At 41.0% G+C, this 15,683-nt stretch overlaps 1 protein-coding gene across 3 annotated transcripts in view; it reads right to left on the minus strand.

The window, feature by feature from the left end:
• dhx30 (DEAH (Asp-Glu-Ala-His) box helicase 30) overlaps nucleotides 1-15,683 on the minus strand; it is an 88,174-nt gene that overhangs the window by 33,883 nt on the left and 38,608 nt on the right. For all 3 annotated transcript variants that reach the window (XR_006311373.1, XM_043687996.1, XM_043687997.1), the window contains exon 12: nucleotides 1,925-2,131. Coding sequence is in view for 2 of the 3 variants with exons in the window: in XM_043687996.1 (XP_043543931.1) it covers nucleotides 1,925-2,131 (207 nt within the window). In the remaining variant the exon portion in view is untranslated. The remainder of the gene's footprint in view (nucleotides 1-1,924; nucleotides 2,132-15,683) is intronic.

Genomic DNA, 15,683 nt, shown 5'->3' on the forward strand with positions numbered 1-15,683 from the left:
AAAGTACTTTGCAGATTCTTTTTGGGTTTCATCTCTTGTCTAATCTCCTTATTCTCTTCTAACTGTCAACCTCTTCCCCATGTTTTAATTTTCCTTTTACCAATATTTACCTATTTCCTAAGTTATTATTGATTTTGCTACCACTGTTTCTAGGTGAGTATTTTAATGTCTTAAAGAACTTTCTGTAATTAAAAAAAACCTTCTCATTTTTGCTTTGCATAGGGGAGATATGGCCCCCTCCAATGGTGAATTATGCAGAGGCCCTAGAAAATACGTAATCAAGAGCCATTGGCATTCAGTTTTCTGAATAGCCCGAACAAGTTGGGACTTTTTACTGTGGAAAAGCAGTGACATTTGTGATATTCTGTTGAATTTTCTTAGGTAATAAAATGTTTTCACGAGTAGTCATGCTAGATAGATTAGAGAGTTCCAGAGAGACAGATATAACTTAATCAACTATTGAACTAAGTGCAAGGTACTATATCGCACAACTGTCAACTTCTGTAATGAATTGGCAATACAAACAGTGTCAGCAAATTCACAATAGGTATTCAAAGGAGATGGGATGAGAAATTGAATGTGACCAAGAGAAATTCATTTTATATGCGATAAATGAAACCTGGGTATGTCTCCAGTTATTTGGATACCTTTTAAGGTCTGATGAATGCAAATGTCCCAAATTGGCCTAACTTTTTTTAAGCTTGGGGTTTAAGCTCCTCGAAGGAAAAGGTGTGCCAAGTAGTGTGGGTGGGTCATAATTTACAGACACAAGAACAGGAATGAGCCCTTCACAGCATTATAACATATCTTTTATTTAATTAAATCATACCTGATCTGGGACACAGATCCATTTACCACCAATTGCTCAATGTCCACTTACTTAACAAAATTCCTTTGATTTTAATTCTAAAAATCTCAGATGTCCAAGCACTAACAGCCTTTTGGAATAGTGTTCAGATTTCCATGAGTCTTCAGGTGAAAAGGTGCTTCCTAATTTTACTCATGAATGGGGTTCAGTACTTACTTAAACAATGAACAAGAGGAAATAGTTCTGTTGCATCTACTTCACCAACATCCTCAATTTAAAGACCTCAAAAACTTATCCCTCAACTGTCTAAATTTTAGGATGTAACACCATAACAAGAGATAGGTTCATTGCAGGAGCCAGACTTTTCCTGTCCATTGTAAATGTTACTGCAGAAAAATGTCCCAAAATATTTTGTAACAGGTGAGTCAAAAACTAGACCCTGAATTAATAGAATAAACACAAGGAGGAAAAACTCGGCCAATGCCTTTCAAGAGCACAATTGATTTGAAACAGCCTACGGAGATTTACAGAGATCAAACCAGAAAGAAACAGTTCAGTTGCATGTACAAAGAAAGGTTTATGCTTTTTTTTTGGTCACAGAGAAGGTCAAGACATGAAAAGGCCCAGCCAGGAAGAAAAACCAAAAATAACTTAGAAAATTGATAAATATTTGTTAAAGAAAAAAGAAAAACATAGTGAAGTGGATGGGGATGGGAAGAAAACAGGTTAGATTAAGCGAGGGAACTGAGAGTCAGCCGATGCAGCTGGACTTGCTCAGTTTCTCTAGCACTTAGTTTAATTGAATCAACATGGACAAATACAGGCCATTCTATTATAATGCATGCTTTGTTAATGTGAATTTGCTATAACACGATTGATGAATTGGGGATACTGTTTCTATATCATAAACTTTTAAAGATCGTATCGGTTATAACGGGATTCCAATAGTATAAATGGTGCTGCTATTACGCGATTTTCTTATAATGCGGCGTTGCACAGGAGTGGAAATACTACATTATAGCTGAATCAACTGTAGGTTAATGGCCTTCTTTCACAGCTGTAATCCTATAGAAGGAAGATGAAAGGAATCCCAAAAAGTAGTGAACCACCACAAACCGTAATGTCAGGAACGTGGACTTTGGACTGCACCACGATGTTCTCCAGAGGAGTGCGCATGATTTCTGGGATTGGAAAGTCATCCATTTTCTCCAACCTCTCTTTGCTGAACAGATGGTAGGCTGTACCTGGCTGGCAGCGGCCCGCTCGCCCACGCCGCTGCTTCACATTCGATTTGGAAATCCAAACAGTATTGAGACATGAAACCTGCAACACAGAGAAATAAGCTCTACTACCCAGCATTAACTTGTTCTGAGATTTACAAAGCTTTAAAATTCTTACATTGTCCTCACTGCCACCTTTTATGCCAGTTCTCATTAAAATCAATGCGCGCTCTCTCTCTCTCTCATGCTGTCTGTTCCCCCAGTACAACCCTCATCTCGACTCCCATAAGGGACTGCAACCTGCAGCAGATCGTGCAGAAAAATTATTTAACTACCCACTGTTAGATCTGACTGGATCACAAACAACATAAGCAAGATAACATGGGTACTGAAAATCTTAAATAAAAATCAAAATATTTGGGAATACTCAACATATCAGGCAGACTCTCTGCAGAAACACCATTACCATTTTAGATCTTTCATCAGAACAAGGGTAAGAGAGAAACGTAACAACTTTTGAGCATGTGAAAACGTTGCAACATATAGGAGAGTTTGCAGGAGTCAGTTGCATCCTTCTCCACAGTTGTATGGTAACACAGGACATGACCCTCAACTAAAAGGGAAAAACTTACTTGACCTCAGGCCCGCCAATCTACTTGTCAACTGCATCTGCCCATAACAGTGTCAGAAGGAATCACCATTCCACAGTCATTGAGAAGACCACCTGCCTTCAAAGCATGAAAACCCTCCATTGTATTGATTGAGTTTGAAAAGTGCTCCCTTAAACAGCATACTTGCACAAATGCACCAAATTGTCATTCATTTTGCTATGGTTTTGACCTGGTCATCAAGCGCCCACTGTTGTGTGGCTAAGGAATTCTCGAAGATGGATTTCAAAAGGATAGTTTACTTTGTTACTAGACCATGGAAGAATACTGCAATACTGATAAGCCTGTATGTGCTAATTAGTAAGAAAAATAATGACAGTGACAGCTCAGCCAAGTTCAATGGATGGATTTCACTCATATCTCAATTACCTCTTTACAGTGAAATGGCCACTGGACCATAATATAAGGATACATTCCAGGGAAACACAAAAGTTGCAGAGTTTAACACAGACAACTGGGAGACAGTCACCAATGGCCAGTTCTGATTATTTAGAAGGACATCAGAAGAGTTAAGGAAAGAAAGCAGAGCTGGCTAAAATGACCAAAGAAAACAAGCCATGATCCTATACTTCTTCAGCCTTCAACTGCAGTAAACGTTTTAGAAACTGCCATGCCAAAGCGGGGCTCCTGAGCAACACCAGACAACAGAATTGATGAGTGAATCGCCTCAAGATGCAAGGTTGCCAGAATTACATTGAGTGAGTGTACGACAACATTGAGACTGGGGCTCCACATCAGTCTTAAAAATACATAGATCCAGCTTCAAAGCATATCATTAAACCTCTGTACTAAAAGAACAGTAGATTGTTGTTCAGACTTTTGTACAATCTACTGTTCTTTTAGTACAGAAGTTTAATGATGTGCTTTCAAGCTGGATCTTTGTATTTTTCAAAACTTTTGAAACTTGCTTGTCAGAAATTTGATTATGGTTGATCTGTACAATTTAATTTCACTCATAAATGGCCTACCTCAAATGCTTTATACTGTCTTGCTCTGGTTTCCCATCTGAAATAACTACTGAATATTTTAATCATTTCAAACCCCTTTCTTCAATCAGCCCTGAAATTTCAAATTAAGGTTTAATCAGAGTAGTTTTGACACCCGACACTGGTAGATATTTAAAAAACACGAACCTATTCTTTGTGGATAGAATGAATAAGAATGCATATTGTATATTTTTCAACTCAATAAAATAGGTGATAGTCATTCACTGGTTAATTTCTCAGGGCCCTGACCAATCAAGATCTACCTCCCTGGTTTAAACATTAAGCAAAGCCTTGCAGTTAACTATCAATCACCAATTACTTGTTAAATTCACCACATACTTAAATTGGAAAGGTTTACAGGGCAATGGAGAAAATGGAAATGGATCTAGTCAGATATTGCTTTCAAAGAGCTATTTCAGACATATTGGGCTAAATGACTACCTATTATGCTGCAGTATTCCATGATTGTGCCTATGGCTACAAATGCATCAGAATTTGCACACAGGGTTTCTGTTCCAACTATTTGCAATAGGATATGATAAACAGCATAGTAACAGGCCATTAGGCCACAATGTCAGTATTTATGCTCCACTTGAACCTCCATCACCTTTTCTCTATAGTTCTTTTTCTATATTGTTACACTTCGATGGGACAGCACACTGGGAACCAATCCCCACCATTCTGAAAGCCATCCTAAAAAGGTAAAAATTTCACCAATGTACGCAAAATTCTCAAATTTACCAATCTTTTAGACCCAGGTTGACAGAAAACATGGACCAGGTTTCTGAACTTAAGAACTACTATTTATTACATGTAAATAGATTCTAGCTATAGCTACCCAAGTATGAACTGTAAAAACATAACTCTTCTAATTAAAAGTTATCCTATATAAAACATCTACATACACACTGACATAGACTGATGAAAAAAAGGCATTTTAGGACACACAAAACAGCTGGTTCACATTTATAAAGTCACTGCCATGTTGGTTAAAAGCCACGGCTCACAGCAACTGATATAGGGAAATAAACTGGGTTTCTTGAGGCTTGCAGGATAAAGAGCTACTCTTGCCTATTCAGAAATCCCATGGCTTCTGATGGAAGATTCATATCCACAAGTTGTTTCAGTCTTAACAGCCAAACACATAGCTATTGATTGAGAAAGGCTTTTTGCCTTCGACAACTGGCCAACATTCCATAGACCAATCAGCTACTTATTGCCAACTGAATCTTATTTTTGATCTAGCTCATCTACAACTGACCTTCTCGATTGCTTGAAAAAAGAAAACAGCAGTAGAAACAACACTTACAAAAGTAACAATAATTTTTTTGTAAAAGTGTAATAATACATTCTACAATCCTTGGTTCTTAAAACAGTCTTCTTACCATTTCAGTCCACAGTTAAAAGTACACAAAATAAAAAGTAGTCTTTATATTATTTACATCATAACTATGTTCTCCCCATCCCATCTCAAATGCATTATGAACTTTGTCTTCAATTTTGTTTCTCTTCTTGCTCCAACCAATTGGTACTAATTTCCATACTTATCATTCCGATGCTGAAACGTGTCATCTGAATCCCCTAATGGATATAATGGCCTGGATTTTCCACTGGTTAGACAATGCCCAAACTCTAAAAGAATTGTTTGGGAAACTGAAATTTCTGCTGTGCAATTCTCCTATGCCTGCAAACCTATTAAGATCCTGGATCCATTGCCAATTTGTACTCTGGCAAATCTTCTTCCCATTTGGCAGCCTACAACCTGGTACCCTACCCCCCTGGCCTCCCAGCACCCTACCATCCTGATACTTCACCTTTCTGGAACCCTAACATCATATACGTTTTCTATATACTTACCCTTTGACAGCAGCTGTTAAAGAAGATGTCTGGACCTTTAAATTTCAGAATATGGCAGTCAACTGTTACAAAAAAGGAGTGTGATTTGCCTTCCTCTGATAGTTCCGCACTACAAAAGAACTTTCAGAATGAAAGTTATAGCTCCACATTTTTGAGGGAGCCCTGAGTGGAACATTCTCTCAGAAATGCAGATCTTTCTTCTTTCGTAATAAAAGATGATGGAGTGGAGATTGCCATTCCTCTGAAACCCAGAGCCTATCTTTAGTTAAGGGCCATTCTCCTCATATTGGGAAACATTCTCTCTCTAACCACACCATTAAAATCTACCAGAACTGTAAAGTCCTTCATCCAGTCATTCCTCAGTCTTCCTTTATTTCAGAAGAAACAGACTCAAAAAGCACGGAAACAGACCCTTCGGTCTAACCCGTCCATGCCAACCACATCAATCCAAAGACGAACAGGTGAGGTGAATTGGCCATGCTAAATTGCCCATAGTATTCATGGATGTGTAGGCTAGGTGCATTAGTCAGGGGGGATCATAGGGTAGGGGAATGGCTCTGGATGGGTTACTCTTCAGCGGGTCGGTGTGGACTCGTTGGGCCGAAGGACCTGTTTTCACACTGCAGGGATTCTATGATTTTGCATAATATGACAACCAGAAAAACACATGCCTAAGTGTTGTCTTACTAAGGTTTAATATTGATTTAGTTTAATTTCCCTTAACAATACTAACAGGCTAGAAATAGAAACCAGGTGCTTGGCATTTTTTTTAAAATGCTATGGCGATTTTACAGTGACTAGCTCGTTTTGTTTCTCTACCCCTTCCAAACTTACACCTATCATGTACAGTAATAAATTAACTCCCTGATTCTGATTCTAAATCCAAATTGTTAATATAAACTGTAAACAGCAATGGCCTCGCAACTGATTCTTGTGGAAAAACCACTTGCCATATTCTGCCAACCTTAATAGCTATCCATAATTCCTATTCTCTTTTCTGTTTTGAAAAGAGCTAGAAACCTATTTTGTAACCGTGGCAGATGGTGAAACTTGAATTCAGTAAAATCCAGAATTAAAAGGTGTTCTAATAGCAACCACTGTTGATTGTCACTAAAACAACTTGTCTGGTTCACTAACGTTCTTTAGGGACATAAATCTGCTGTCCTTATGTAATCTGATCTATATGTGAATCTAGAACCAGAGCAACGTACATGACACTGAATTGCCCTCTGAAATGGTCTAGATCGCCCATAACTTCGAGGGGAATTAGAGACAGGGAGCAAATGCTGATCCTGCCAGTGATAACTACATCCCAAAAAACTTATTCTGCCATTGGTCCTCTGACACCAATCATTAGTCTTGGATTTGATTCAGCCTTAGGCAACTGTTTGTGTAGAGTTTGCACATTCTCCCCATGCCTGCATGGATTTCCTCCGGGTGCCTCGTTTTCCTCCCACAATCCAAAGATGTGCAGATGGATTGGCCATGCTAAATTGCCGAAAGTGTCCAGGAATGTGTAGGCTAGGAGATTTAGATAAGATAAATGAGGGTTACAGGGATAGGGTAGGGTGCTTTTCGGAGGGTCGGTGTGGACTCAACGGGATGAATGGCCTCTTTCCGCACTGTAGGGATTCTGCAATACAATATCTATTCAGTTAAAGCAAAATACTGCAAATTGAGATTGTAAATAAAGGGGAAAAGTGCTGGAGAAACTCAGCAGGTCTGGGAACATCTGTGGAGAGAGAAATAGTTAATGAGTTTTCTTTGGAAATGTTAACTCTGTTTCTCTGTCCGCAAATGTTCCCAGACCTGAATTTCTCCTGCACTTTCTGCTTTTATTTACAACTCTCCAGTGATATGAATATTAACCTGTCTGTCCTTTATTCGTCCTATTTCCCATCACAACTATCTTTTATATATTTATTAATATATCCATAAAATATTTTACTTTTTTTCACATATTCATGAGATAGAGATGTTGCTAGAAAGAACAATAGCTGTTGCTCATCCTTAATGGCCCTTGAGCTGAAGGCTTGGCTTGGCCATTTCTGAAGGCAGTTAAAAGCCAATCATATTGCTCTAGATCAGGCGTGGTGAACCAGCTAGACCAGATAGAGATGGAAGATTTACTCCCCTAAAGGAAGTTAGTGAATTAGTTGGGGTTAGCTTCATCTTCCAGAGTTGTAACTCAAATTTAAATCCCATCAGCTATTTTGGTGGGAGGTGAAACTATGTTTTAACCTGGGCCTCTGGATTATTTATTCAGTGATAGAACCACCATTTCCTCAAATTATGTTCCTCAGTAATTTGATTCATAGTTCCTTGCTGCCTTCCACACTGCTTTTTCTGACTTCTCTCCTCCTCTCATTGCATTCACTTTTATCCTGCACTTCTCTGTGCATGGAATGTATGCTCCTTTCGTAACCCTCAATCATTCCCATGTGTCATTATTCATGCATGAACTCCCACATGCCTAGTTTTTTCAATCCTGTTAGCAGAATATATTTTCCCAGCATTTTGATAAACACAGTCTTAAATATTGCCAAAGAGAGAGACATATTGCAGGGTAATGTAAAACAAAGAACTATGGATACTGGAAAGCTGAAACAAACAAAACCATAACTTGCTGGACTGCTTGAGAAATGGGAAGTATAGCAACGTCTGTGGAGAGAAAACAGAGTTTATGCTTCGAGTCCTGTGATATTTCTTCAAAGCTAGAAGCAGCTAGGAAAAGGTGTTATCAATGCTAATGACCAGGGAGGTGGTGGAACATGGTGGGGGAGAAGTTGAAAAAGGAACAAGTAAATTGGTGGAGCAGGAGCCCAGAGACAGAAAAATAGGGTAAGCAAACAAGTTGATGGGTGATGGTAGAACAGGAAAGAAAAGCTAGATAGATGATAATGGGGACTATGACTAGTTGCAAATGGGTTGGCTGTGACAAATTTCATAGTAGCACCTAGGCTAGTGGTGGTAGGTAACAGACAAGGATGGGGTATTCATACTCTGAAATTATTAAAATCAATGTTGAGTCCTGAGTGCTGTAAGGTCCTTAAGTGGAAGATAGTTGTTGCTTCTTGAATTGAGCATCACTGACGCATTTCAGCAGGCCTGAGACAGAAATACTGGCATGGGAGCATGGTGATGTATTGAAGTGGCAGCCAACTGGAAGCTCAAGGCCCCCGAGGAAGATGGCATCATCAGAACAGATGTGACAGAGAAACTGGGAGAATGGAATAGAGTACTTACAGGAAGCAGGGTAAGAAGATATATACTGAAAATGTGTTGCTGGAAAAGCGCAGCAGGTCAGGCAGCATCCAAGGAACAGGAGAATTGACATTTCGGGCATAAGCCCTTCTTCAGCCCTTCTTCCTGAAGAAGGGCTTATGCCTGAAACGACGATTCTCCTGTTCCTTGGATGCTGCCTGACCTGCTGCGTTTTCCAGCAAAACATTTTCAGCTCTGATCTCCAGCATCTGCAGTCCTCACTTTCTTCTCTAAGAAGATATATAATCAAGGGAACTGTGGGTGTTGGTGGGTTTGTAATGGATTTCAGTGGTGAGCCTATCTCCAGAAACAGAAACAGAAAGATTACGGAAGGGAATTGAGAAGTCAGGGATGGCCTCAGGTGAAGGTGACAGCAGGATGGAAATTGAAAGCACACTGATAAATATTTCCAATCCGAGATAAGAGGGGGAAGCAGCACCAATGATGTCATCAATGTACTGATAAATATATACATGACAGAGTTGTGGGGAGGGACTGAAGTAGGACTGGAACATGTACCCCACAATAAAACAAGTATAATTGGGGCCCATGCAGAGATAGACAACTCTTTGACCTGAAGTAAGCGAGAGGAGTTATATGAGAAATTATTCAAAGTAAGACGCGTTTGGCCAGGCAGAGGAGGGTTGCAGTGTAGAATTAAGACAATTCGAGCCTTCTTCTGAGGAAGAACCTTATGACAATCTAAAACTCTCTGGGAAACACTCTAGAAACCAAATTTTATGGCTTGTCTGCCTCTCCCAGTCGATGTTAAAGAGTAAAATTTCCCATTAAGACCACTTTGCCTTGAATACATAGTTATCTAATTTCAGTATTTATACAATCTAGCAAATTTGAGCTGCTACCAGTTGTCTATATATGACACCTATTGTGGTTTTAGTTCCACAGTTTCAACCAAACGGTGTCAACTGGGTGCCTTCCCCTCACTGCATCTCCCTCACCAGAGAGGGATTCTGGTTCTAATCAGGAATGCTACTCCACACCTTTCTGCCATTTTCTCTATTCCCCCTTAAAACTTAAGAACCTGGCATGTTTAGTTACCAGTCCTGACCATTCTGCAATATAAATGGCTACGACTAGATTGTTTCAAATTTGAAGTTTGCCTGCAGCTCCATTTAACTTGTTCCCCGTGCATTTGAACTCCAATTTTGGCTGTACAATTTATCCTGTTGTTCAGCATCTTTTTATTAATTCTCCCTCTGGTTTCACTCAATACACTTTTTATAGCTTTGCTTTGTTCATTAAACTGGCCCTGTTTGTTTATCCGATTATCTTTTGACTTCTCTTCAACTGTTGATCTGCTCTTGTTCACCTGCCATACTAATTTAAATCTCTTACGTGGCACCAACAAAGCTTCCCATTAGAATATTGGTGCTCCTCCAATTTAGGTGTAACCTGCTATTTTCGTATGGGTCCCACCTGCCCTGAAAGAGATCCCAATAATCCAGATATCTGAATCCCTCAATCTTGCACCAGCTCTATAGCCACGTATTCAGCTGTATTATCTTCCGATTTCTGGCCTCACTTGCACATGGCACAGAGAGTAATCCTGAAATTTATGAACAGAAGGAACTTGCAGGTGTTGGTGTTCCCATGTATCTGTTGCACATAGAGTCATAGAGGTGTACAGCATGGAAACAGACCCTTCGGTCCAACTCGTCCATGCTGACCAGATATCCCAACCTAACCTAGTCCTACTTGCAAGCACCCAGGCGATATCCCTCCAAATCCTTCCTATTCATATACCCATCCAGATGCCTTTTAAATGTTGCAATTGTACTAGCCTTCACCACTTCCTCTGGCAGCCCATTCCATACATGTAACACCCTCTGCGTGAAAAGATAGCCCCTTAGGTCCCTTGTATATTTTTCCCCTCTCACCCTAAATCTTTGCCCTCTAGTTCTGGACTCTCACACCCCAAGGAAAAGACTTTTGTCTATTTATCCTATCCATGCTCCTCAAGATTTCATAAACCTCTACAAGGGCACCTCTCAGCCTCCGACGCTCCAGGGAAAATAGCCCTAGCCTATTCATCCCCTCCCAATAGCTCAAATCCTCCAACTCTGGCAACATCCTTGTAAATCTTTTCTGAACCCTTTCAAGTTTCAGAACATTCTTCCGATAGGAAGGAGATCAGAATTGCACATAATATTCCAAAAGTGGCCTAACCAATGTCCTGTACAGCCCAACATGACCTCTCAACTACTAAACTCCTGACCAATAAAGGAAAAGCATACCAAACGCCTCCTTCACTATTCTATCTACATGCGATTCTACTTTCAAGGAGTTAAGAAACAGCACTCCAAGGTCTCTTTGTTCAGCAACACTCTCTAGGATCTTACCATTAAGTGTATAAGTCCTGCTAAGATTTGCTTTCCCAAAATGCTTTCCCTCACATTTATCTGAATTAAACTCCATCTGCCACTCCTCAGTCCGTAGGCCCATCTGATCAAGATTCCGTTGTAATCAGAGGTAATCTTCCTCGCTGTCCACTACACCTCCAATTTTGGTGTCATCTGCAAACTTACTAACTATAGCTCTTAGGCTCACAAGTAAATCATTTATACAAATGACGAAAAGTAGTGGATCCAGCACAGATCCTTGTGACACTCCACTGGTCTCAGGCCTCCAGTCTGAAAAACAACCCTCCACCACCACCCTCTGCCTTCTACCTTCGAGCCAGTTCTGTATCTAAATGGCTAGTTCTCCCTGTATTCCATGAAATCTAACCTTGCTAATCAGTCTCCCATGGAGAACCTTGTCAAACACCTTACTGAAATCCATATAGATCACGTCTACTGCTCTGTCCTCATCAATCCTCTTTGTTAATTCTTCAGAAAACTCAATCAAGCTCATAAGACATGATTTCCCATGCACAAAGCCATGTTGACTATCCCTAATTAGTCCTTGCCTTTCCAAATACATGTACATCCTGTCCCTCAGGATTCTCTCCAACAACTTGCCCACCACCAACGTCAGGTCCACCAGTCTATAGCTCCCTGGCTTGTCCTCTCCACCTTTCTTAAATAGTGGCACCACATTAGCCAACCTCCAGTCTTTTCGCACCTCACCTATGACTATTGATGATACAAATATCTCAGCAATGGGCCCAGCATCACTTTCCTAGATTCCCACAGAGGTCTGGAGCACACCTGATCAGGTCCTGGGTGTTTATCCACTTTTATGCATTTCAAGACATCCAGCACCCCCTCCTCTGTAACATGGACATTTTTCAAGGTGTCACAATCTATTTCCCCACAGTCTATATCTTCCATATCCTTCTCCACAGTAAACACTGATGCAAAGTACTTGTTTAGTATCTCCCCCATCCCTCCTGCAGTTCCACACAAAGGCCACCTTGCTGAACTCTGAGGGGAAAGTGAGGACAGCAGATGCTGGAGATCAGAGCTGAAAATGTGTTGCTGGAAAAGCGCAGGTCAGGCAGCATCCAAGGAGCAGGAGAATTGACGTTTTGGGCATGAGCCCTTCTTCAAATTTGATTCATGAAGAAGGGCTCATGCCCGAAACGTCGATTCTCCTGCTCCTTGGATGCTGCCTGACCTGCTGCGCTTTTCCAGCAACACATTTTCAGCTCTGATCTCTGAGGGGCCCCATTCTCTCCCAAGTCACCCTTTTGTCCTTCATGTATTTGTAAAAACCCCTTGGATTCTTCTTAACTCTATTTGCCAAAGCTATCTCATGTCCTCTTTTTTCCCTCCTGATTTCCCTCTTAAATATACTCCTACTGCTTTTATACTCTTTGGAGGATTCACTCGATCTATCCTGTCTATACCTGACATATGCTTCCTTCTTTTTCTTAATCAAACCCTCAACTTCTCGAGTCATCCAGCATTCCCTACACCTACCGGCCTTTCCTTTCACCCTAACAGGAATGTACTGTCTCTGGACTCGCGTTATCTCATTTCTGAAGGTTTCCCATTTTCCAACCGTCCCGTTACCTGCGAAAATTTGCCCCCATCAGCTTTTGAAAGTTCTTGCCTATTACTGTCAAAATTTTGCCTTCCTCCAATTTAGAACTTCAACTTTTAGATCTGGTCTATTCTTTTCCATCACTATTTTAAAACTAATAGAATTATGGTTGCTGGCCAAAAAGTGCTTCCCCATGACACTTCAGTCACCTGCCCTGCCTTATTTCCCAAAAATAGGTCAAGTTTTGCACCTTCTCTAGTAGGTACATCGACATACTGAATCAGAAAATTTTCTTGTACACACAAATTCCTCTCCATCTAAACCCTTAACACTATGGCAGTCTGTCTATGTTTGGAAAGTTAAAATCCCCTACCATAACCATCCTATTATTCTTACAGATAGCTGAGATCTCCTTACAAATTTGTTTCTCAATATCCCTCAGGGGATCTATAATACAATCTCACTAAGGTGATCATCCCTTTCCTATTTCTCAGTTCCAAATAAATTCCCTGGATGTATTTCTGGGAATACCCTCCCTCAGTACAGCCGCAATGCTGTCCCTTATCAAAATCGCCACTCCCCCTCCTCTGTTGTCTCCCTTTTTGTCCTTCCTGTAGCATTTGTATCCTGGATCATTAAGCTGCCAGTCCTGTCCATCCCTGAGCCACGTTTCTGTAATTGCTATGATATCGCAGTCCCATGTTCCTAACCATGCCCGAGTTCATCTGCCTTCCCTGTTAGGCACTTGGCGTTAAAATAAATGCAGTTTAATTTATCAGTCATACATTGTTCTCTGCTTTGTCCCTGCCTGCCTTGACTGTTTGACTATCTTCTGTTCTCAACTGTACCAGTCTCAGATTGATCTATTTCCTTACTATCTTCCTGAGTCCCACCTCAGCCCTCAGCCCAGCCCCCCCTTCCCTGCCCCTACCCCCCCACCAACCTCCTTACTAGTTTAAATCCTCCTGAGCAACTCCAGCAAATCTCCCTGCCAGTATATTAGTCCCCTTCCAATTTAGGTGCAATCCGTCCTTCTTGTACAGTCACTTCGAACCCAGAGGAGTTTCCAATGATTCAAAAATGTGAAATCTTCTCCCAAACACCAGCTCCTCAGCCATGCATTCATCTGCTCTATCCTCCTATTCCTACCTTCACTAGTTCGTAGCACACCGGGAGTAATCCAGATATTACTACACTCAAGGACCTCCTTTTTAAATTCCTGTTTAACTCTCTGTAATCTCTCTTTAGAATTTCATCCTTTTCCCTTCTTATGTTGTTGGTTCCAATGTGCACAGTGACCTCTTGCTGGCCCCTCTCCCCCTTAAGAATATTCTGCACCCTCTCTGAGACATTCTTGATCCTAGCACCAGGGAGGCAACACACTATTCTGATTTTTCACTGCTGGCCAGAGAAAAGTCTGTCTGTGCCTCGGACTAGACAGTCCCCTAACACAATCGATCTCTTAGAAGCCTACATACCCCCTCGTTGCATTCGAACTTGGCTGTTCCTGCTACATTCCCGTGAGAATCCATCAGTCCCTACATTTTCCAAAAAAGCATATTTGTTTGAAATGGGGATAGCCACGAAGACTACTGCGCTACCTGCCTACCTCCCTCACCTTTCCTGGAGTTAACCCATCTATGTGACTGTATCTGTGACTTTTCTCCATTCCTATAACTGCCATCCATCACACCCTGTTGCTCTTGTAAATTCCTCATTGCCTTTAACTGTCGCCCAAACTGATCCATCCAATCTGGTCGGATTCGCAACCCACGGCATTTATTGTAGATATAATCCTCAGTAACACCTAAACTTTCCCTAAACTCCCACATCCGACAAGAACAACAAATCACTCTACTTAGGGCCATTTTTGCTTCTTTCAATCTACAAACCCAGAAAATAGCACCATCTTATTCCTCTACAAAACCCTGCTCCACGCTAATTTCGTACTTAGAGCTTATATCTTTAAGTTTAATCAAGAGACAAATCTCAAATAAAACATAATTAAGACAGAACCCACTCTACTTACTATTGTAGATTTACAGCAAGGCTATACTTAAAACTATTCACTTATTTGTTTCTGTGCTATGACCTCTCCCAAACAGGTTCCTCCAAGATCAGTTGTGAATTTCACTGTTTGTTAATTTTCCTAGACGCACTCCGATGTCCAGCAATACATGAATTCAATAGCAAAGGCATTAACTAACACAGGTTCACTGCTGTGTCAGTTAGCAGTGTGTGTTTCTTTCTCTCTCTCTCTCTCTCTCTCTCGTGCACTGACTGACCATGTGTTGCTTTTGTCTGACCCTCTCCATTTTAAAGTGCTGTTGTTCTCATTTTTTTTCCCCAAAGTTCCAAAACAATGCAACAGCATATAAAACAGTAATTGCTGCTCCTGGAATTCTAGGAAATCACCTCCAACACCTTAAATACCTCAAAAAGGTGCAGCCTGTTACAGTCATGCCTGCCTCAGTGACATAGGTTGTTGTTGTGGTTCTGTTCGCCGAGCTGGAAGTTTTTGTTGCAAACGTTTCGTCCCCTGGCTAGGCGACATCATCAGTGCTTGGGAGCCTCCTGCGAAGCGCTTCTTTGATGTTTCCTCCGGTGTTTATAGTGGTCTGTCCCTGCCGCTTCCGGTTGTCAGTTTCAGCTGTCGCGATAGTGGTTGGTATATTGGGTCCATGTCGATGTGTTTGTTGATGGAGTTTGTGGATGAATGCCATGCCTCGAGGAATTCCCTGGCTGTTCTCTGTCTGGCTTGCCCTACGATAGTAGTGTTGTCCCAGTCGAATTCATGTTGCTTGTTGTCTGCGTGTGTGGCTACTAAGGATAGCTGGTCGTGTCATTTCGTGGCTAGTTGATGTTCATGTATGCGGATTGTTAGCTGTCTTCCTGTTTGTCCTATATAGTGTTCTGTGCAGTCCTTGCATGG

Source organism: Chiloscyllium plagiosum, chromosome 4, assembly GCF_004010195.1.
Source record: "Chiloscyllium plagiosum isolate BGI_BamShark_2017 chromosome 4, ASM401019v2, whole genome shotgun sequence".
NCBI lineage: Eukaryota > Metazoa > Chordata > Chondrichthyes > Orectolobiformes > Hemiscylliidae > Chiloscyllium > Chiloscyllium plagiosum.